The sequence below is a fragment of the Corvus moneduloides genome, chromosome 3 (assembly GCF_009650955.1).
Source record: "Corvus moneduloides isolate bCorMon1 chromosome 3, bCorMon1.pri, whole genome shotgun sequence".
Taxonomy (NCBI): Eukaryota; Metazoa; Chordata; class Aves; order Passeriformes; family Corvidae; genus Corvus; species Corvus moneduloides.
The window spans coordinates 20415686-20423305 of NC_045478.1; the positions used below are offsets into that span (position 1 = coordinate 20415686).

A 7620-nucleotide genomic window follows, 5' to 3' on the forward strand; every position below is an offset into this window, starting at 1 on the left:
CCCTCACCACTTGTGAATACCTTCTATGAGCTCCCGCCCACATGTGTACATTGTGTCTGTTTTGGTGTTCTGTAACCCGATCCTCCTCCAACAAGTCAAAGTCTTGCTTGCTCCAGATTTTCCCACTGGTATAGGACACCTTAGTTTGCAGATGCATGAGATGATTAGAGATGAAGAAGGCACTGAGTACCTTGGTCTTTTCCATATCCTTCATCAGATTCTTTGTCCAACCCAGTAGTGTCCCTTTCCTGCTGATGTACCTGTAGAATCCTTTGCTGTCACCCTTCATGCCCCCATGAGATTCAACTCCAGGTGGGCTTTGGCTTTCCTAACCCAATTTTTATATGATGATACAGTATCTCTACATTCCTCCCTGGTCACCTGTCCCTGCTTCCACCTCTTGTCAGCTTCTTTTTTGTATTTGAGTTCAGTGAGAAGTTCCTTGTTCATCATGCAGGCCTCCTGCTGTCTTTGCTTGTTGGGATGGACTATTCTTGAGCTTAGGGAAGGTGATCCTTGAAAATCAATGAGGGGATCTCTCCTAGACCCCTCTTTTCTCCAGGACTTATATGTATCCTATGGGATTCTTTCAAGCTGATCTCTTAACAGCCCAAAGTCTGCTTGCCAGAACCCTGAAATCAGGATCCTGCTTTTTACCTTCTTCTCTCCTCCAAGGGGCTTGAACACCCATCATCATGTGATTGAGTTAGGGAAAGAAAAGTGACTGAGATTATTGTCATCAGATGTGGAAAAACTACAAAAATTTATTAAAACTTAGAGGTAAATACAAGTTCTTATCCGAAAATAGGCAGTTGATAAAGAATTGAAGGAAGCTCTTGCATTTGGAAAAAAATATGATTTTTTAACATTTTTAACTTCCAATTTCAGTCATTTATATTACTTTACATTTATATTACTTACATCATTCACAGAATTCCTTTCCCTGCTAAAGCCTCAAAGCAGTTTCTAACTAGTTTGGTTAGGTTACAATATAATTTTGAAATATCAGTATCTATAAAGTCAAAGTAAGCATCAACTCTTGCCATTCTCCTCCAGGAAACAGGAAATGACCATTCTGAATGACTAGTCCTGCAGTTTCAGTAAGAGATTATAATATTTCCAGTACACACACACACACACTCACACGTGGGTGTACTTCTACTTTTTCCCCACAGAAAAACACACATATATGGAACATACATAAGGTAAAGTATCTAAGCCTTATATGATCTTGTTAGGATAGTGAAAAAAGATAAAATTTTATAACATGATGAGTTGGGAAGACTGGTCTATCATATTGAAAATTTTGTCCAGTGAGAGCACCATACTGCTATGATTAGACCAGGTCAGTCACTTCAACTCTTTGTGTAAGGACCTCCGAGTGCATATGAAGACTGGAACTCCACATTTGAAATCAGTTCTGTGTACTCCTATGGATTTTTTTAGGCATTAGATTTCAATTGTTATGTTCTTACAGGAAGGCAGTGTATACATTAGAGAATTGTTTAAAATTCTTTTGAAATTACTCAAAAATATGCAAAATGTAGTATAACTGTAAAAATGCTTGGTTCTAATTTTATTTGTAAAAGCCACTTCTAAGGTCATAAGTTGCCTGTCAGTCTGTAAGTGAACACCAGATATTCCTCCATGTTATGTTCTTGCTTCCATCCAAGGGTCATAAAATTGTCTCACTCCATACAGAAGATAATGGATATGATAGGTAATTGTCTCTCTCTGGAAGTGCTAAGTCTATGGTCATAAGAGGATACACCAGCTAGCAAAACAACAGCCTGAAGTGTCTTTTTTACACTAAGAAATGTTTCAGGCTGTAACGTAAAATGAAGGATATAGCAGTCAAGAATAAGATATTTCTCAGTTAAGAGTAGGTGGGACACAATAACTCCTACAGACCATTTCTCTACTTCATCAGGAGTGAATAAACGAGGAGTTTTGGGAGTGAGATAACAGAAACCTGTTCAAGTTAACTTAGGGTAAAATTCTGAAATAAACCTGTAAGGAGACTCAGATTGCCTAGTTGCTCTAACATGCTAGAACAAAAAGGCAAGTGCATTCTCATTTTTTCAACCAAGTGTCTCTACATAAAATCTGAGCACAGAGCACATGGAAACAAGCACAGTGGTATAAGCATATTCTGTCACCCTTTAAAAACCAGGTTCTGGAAGCTCTGGCTTGAGGGAGAACTTAGAACAGCTTATTTAGTATTAGGCAGTAAGGTTAAAACAGATGAGGGATAAAACTGCAGGTTCCAGGGCATCCATGTCAGTGGCATCTACCTGATTAACTACTTGCACTTCTGACAGACATTTATTTTTACATTTTTTCAAAAGGGATTTCAGCATAATTGAGCATTTGATAAAGAGTGGGAACAACAGTTATAAAAGATTATTAAAAAATATTTAAAAACCAATACAAACAACAACAGGAATATTTTCTTAAGTCTGTATCTTATAAAATGCAGTTTTTAGTTAAGTAAGAAATTACTGAATTGCAGTTACAAAATTAATTTTTCATTTTCCATTATATGTGTCCAACGTATCTTAGGACTGGAACAGTTAATTGTTTGTGAACAGCTTCAGTGCCTTTTACAGTCAAAAGCAATATGAACAAATCTTTTAAAAGTTATAGAGGTAGAAAAGGGATTACTAATCCTCCTGCTAAGTGGATTTACTGATTGTACATTGTACATAATAACTAGAACCTTAATTATGGACCAAAATCCCTTGTTCTGTCTGTACAGAGGTACAGAGATAACACAGCCCAAATTCATCACACCAAATTCTAGGTACTTTACTGAAATCCCTAAGATAAGAACATATTTATAGTAACCTCCCTGAGGTTTCAGTGAACATAGTGATCCCCAAAGAACTCAGAGATTATCCACCCTTTGAAGGTGTCTCTCATGCAAGATATGTCCTGAAGCAGTAACACAAAAGACAAATGCTGCAATAGCAATTTTGAGTAAATACTTCCCATATATTAGAGCTAAACTATAGGGAAGCTTTTTTTAAAAAATTAACCCTCAAAAATAAAACTTCCAAAAACATAATTTGAAAATAAGTTGTGAGGAAATCATAAGTTGGCATTATGATCTCATGATAGGCAAAGGTCAGCCTCACTACCAAACAAGAGGAAATGAGTAAGACAGAAAGAGGCACTAAACAAAGAGGAAACCAGTCTTCATTTGAAATGGTACAAAAGGGCAGAAAGAGCAATGAATGGAAAAGTGAAGAAGAAAACAATGACATCTCACAGCCTGTTCATAAATCACAGGCCTCCTTAGCTCAACATATGTTCTCTCCACATAGTATCCATCCAACTTAGGTTTGTCACAGCTGAACATTCCGAACTGTGAAGATCAGATAAAGAGGACAACAAATAGTTTTCACTTTCTTCAGACATGTTCAAGTCACACATACTTTGTAAGGACATCTTCCCAGGGTAGAAGATGAGCTGTGAACCCAGTCATTAACCCCAGTTAAACAACTAGAATTATGCTCGTTCCACCAGCAGCGCATTTTCTCCAAGCATATGTATTCAGTGATAACCCTCATCATTCAGAAATACATCCCTGAAAAACTTTAGCTGAAGACAGTGAAGTACAAGTGAAAACTTGAAGACTCAGTGCTGTCCCAGCTGTGTCATGCATGCCATCACCAGCATCATAAACATACAAACCTAGTGCACACAAAAAATCTAATGTTTAAAACTATCAAAATTAGCAAGTAGGCATACTTAATGTGTATGTAACTGTTACCCATACATACAAATAGTCAGTGGCTACCATAAATGTGGCTTACATTTTTAGCTGTAAAGGACTACCTACATTTGAAGTGTCTGTTTCCAGAGTTTTTAAAGAATTGCAAATTATAGCATTATATAATTCTAATTTTGATCCTGAATTTGCTTGTACAACTTCCTAACTTAATATATATAAAGAGGTAAAAACAATGGAGTCAGATGTGCTAAATAAAAATGAGCATTCCCCAAAAGATAAATTATCTCTTAAATAAAAATGTCTTTGTTTGATGCTCAGAAATGCAGCAAGTTTCCACCTTGACAATCTCTAATAATATCTTCTCTCCTGCTTTTCCAGCATTTCTGCAGGTGTCTGAATAGTTACCTACCTCACCCCAACACAAGTTACCTCTGGTCTTGTTTGCTTGCTTGTTTGGGTTTCTTTTTCTTTATAATTAGCACAAAATGTCACTGTCTTTATTGCATAAGGTAGATTTTCTTTTTTGACGTACCCTTAAGAAAGGCCTTTCAACATGCCGGTATTTCTGACTCAGTCCTCTCCATGTTAAATAAGGGATAATTCATATTCCATGTACAAAAAGAGCTTTTTTTTTTTTTAAATTGGAACATTATTTTGGGGAATTACATTAGGTTTACATGTGAAAAGCATCCTAAATTATTATGTAGGCAGAAATAAAAGTGTGAGCATTCTTCTAAATATTTAAATTTGTCCCACATGAATACAGAAATAAGTCTTCCGATTACAGTTTGTGTTATTCATATCATTGGCACAGAATTCCAAAACAGGACAGCCAATTCACAATACAAGCAGACACACTCTTAATTATATTTTTCCTCACTATAATGCTTAGCTTTTACTCTGCAGTACTCAGACTGCCTCAAGATGGATATCTTTCTACAGGTTTTGTTTGTTTCTTCCAGAGAAAACAATGGTTCTGTGTGCTTGTTTGATGTCTTTCTACTGGCTTGTTTTCATACATCTTGAGATAGCAGTAGTTTGGAGAGAAAAAAATAAGCAAAACGAGACAAAGAAAAGAACATCATCCCTATTAAAGCAATAACATAGCCTACAACCAGGGGTTGTCACTTCTTCACAGAGAAACTGAGAGAATTCTTTCTGGAAGATATTGATGACACTGCAGTGGGGGACCCCACTCTAAGGAAGAGTAACCTTCCTTAAGACGGCAAATCCACCCTAGCAACACAGCCAAAGGGAAGTAAAGATCATATCTAAATGGAATTAGTGAGTTTAAGCTCATTGTTTTAGAGAAGCTTGTGTGACTGGGAAAAATAAGACTGCAATAAGCAACATATACATAGACACAAATTGTGTTCTCCTACACTACATGATTTCCATCATGAATTTCAATAGTCCCAAAACAATTCTTACATATGGGACTGGAAAGAATAGAAATTTAGAATACTGAAAATATTCAGTGCTCTGCAACCTGTTCTCAAATTAGGTAAGACCATGGAAGACCAGCAATACAATCTGGCCCTCCACATTTTTGTTATTTTCTAGGCAAACACCGTTTTCCATTATAAAATGCTCTCAATCACCAACAGAGAATTCACTGTAACTATTTTAAAATATTCTAAAAATTATTACGAAATTATTTCATTACTAGAAGATACTGCACATTCCTCAGGACTTAAAACATCAGTATCCTATGCCAAAATATGGTAGTATGTCCCAATTATTTAATGGTGAATAAAGAAGTAAGTTTTGAGTCATTCTGGTACACTCCTGCTGATACTTTGCTTTGTAGAAAGACCTTAAAGGTCATCTAGTTCCAACACCCCTGCCATGGGCAGGTATGCCACCCAGTAGATCAGGCTGGTCAAGGCCCCATCAGCCTGGCCTTAAACACTTCCAGTGATGGGGAATCCACAACTCATCTAGGAAACCTGTTCTAGTGCCTCACCACCCTCACAGTAAAGAGATTCATAGCATCTAATCTAAATCTCTTTTAGTTTAAAGCCATCAACCCTTGTCTTATCACAACGTGTCCACATAAAAACAGCTCTCCTTCTTTTTTGTAAGCTCCCTTTAGATACTGGAAGGCAACACTAAAGTTTCCCCAGAGCCCAGACTGCTCTCCAGGCTGAACAACCCCAACTCCCTCAGCCTGTCTTCACAGGAGAGATGCTCCAGTCCTCTGATCATCCGTGTGGCCCTACTCTGGACCTCCTCTAATAGGTCTACATCTTTCCTGTGTTGGGGAGCCCAGAGCTGGATGCAGCACTCCAGGTGGGGTCTCACCAGAGTGGAGCAGAGGGACAGAATCCCATCCCTTGCCCTCCAGGCCACGCCGCTTTGGATGCAGTGCAGGATGTGGTTGGCTTTCTGGGCTGCAAGTGCACACTGTTGGCTCATGCCCAGCTTTTCATTCTATCTCAGGTCCATCCTGTCTCCATAGGACCTCATCCTCCAGCCAAGTCATCCTTTCTTAACATCAACTATGCACACCTCCATCCATAAAGATAATGTAAAATGCAGTGTATGGTGCAGACAGAAAGCCTAAGCCCTTGCCCAAGTCCTTGGTCATCATCCCACAAAAAGAATATAAAGACACAGCATAAATGCTGCATGAATGTCTGAATTTTGCAAAGCAGTGTCACGGCTTTATTTCAGTAGCTTAATTATAACATAACAGTAGCTTCCTGGGGTGGGTCAGACTGGAGGTCGGATTGAGTATGTGTCGACAAATGTATTTTAAACCATTTTAGGGGATTAATTTAAAACCAAAGTGAGCATCATAAATTTTAAATAACACTAACCATAGTAAGGTCAGGTTTCACAGTCTTTCTAGAAATCTTTCTATACTCACACACAGGCAAATTTGTAAAATCACCATAATTATTTCAGTTCTTATGAGGATACACATTATGGCTAAAACGAAGAGCTGTCACTGTCCTAAAATATACAACAAATTGTATGTACTTACATCAAGTGGGAAAATAGGGCTATCTGTAAAAAATAAGTTATCTAACAAAATACGTGATCTGTCAGTGATTCAAAACTTGCTCAAGACTGAACTCAGCAAAGCACTTTAGTATGTACCCAGGATTTAACAAGAGCACTACTGAAATCCAGTCCTACTCCTGAAATCAACAGCTTAGCACAGGCCACCAGTGCTTAGCCGGGTATGCCATGCATGGGGACCTCCACCTCACTCTGCCTGCAGGATCTCAAGTGGGCTTTTGGACACAAGCCCCAGCAGACTGTGGAGAGAGGCAGGGGCACATGCAGAGCTGGAGCTGGACACCTCCAGCCAGGGATGGAAATGGGGTGTGTGTCAATAGGGATTGTTTAGAAGTTTGTCAGTCATACCAACACTGAAAGGGTAAGGACAGACAAAAATGAGCAAACCTTAGAAGTGAACTACACTTATGGAAGAACAAGCCTTATTCTAGAGAATATACCTTCTAAAAATACATGAGCAAATTAACTGGCAGTAAACTACTTCAGGGTGTTCAGAGCCCCTGCTCTGTAATTTTGCACCCCACTTGATGGATTGTTCACAAAGCTAACAGAGAGAATAGATGAATAGAAAAGGGGAAGGATGCTGAAAGGAACATCAATGACAAAATGCAAATAAATGGCAGATCACCAGCCTAACAAGCACAGATGTGAGAGGTCAAGAGACCAAAAGAACTAAAAAAGAACAGCATAAGGAAGAAAGTAAGATTAAAGCATATCTTGGCAAAGTAGCTACTAAATACAGAAAAAATTAAAAATTCTATAATCCAGGAAAGTCATTAGAAATTGGCAAAAATCAGACTTTATAAGTTGCAAAAATCTGTGAAAGTAAAATAAAACTGGAATGAAGATAGGCTTTT

At 38.1% G+C, this 7620-nt stretch overlaps 1 protein-coding gene across 1 annotated transcript in view; it reads right to left on the minus strand.

Annotated features, from left to right (window-relative positions):
* The window catches only part of SNTG2 (syntrophin gamma 2), a 151495-nt gene extending 151206 nt beyond the window's left edge, over positions 1 to 289 (minus strand). Inside the window, exon 1 of the mRNA XM_032101399.1 lies at positions 191 to 289. Coding sequence (XP_031957290.1) covers positions 191 to 289 — 99 coding nt within the window. The remainder of the gene's footprint in view (positions 1 to 190) is intronic.
* Between the last annotated feature and the right edge of the window lie 7331 nt (positions 290 to 7620).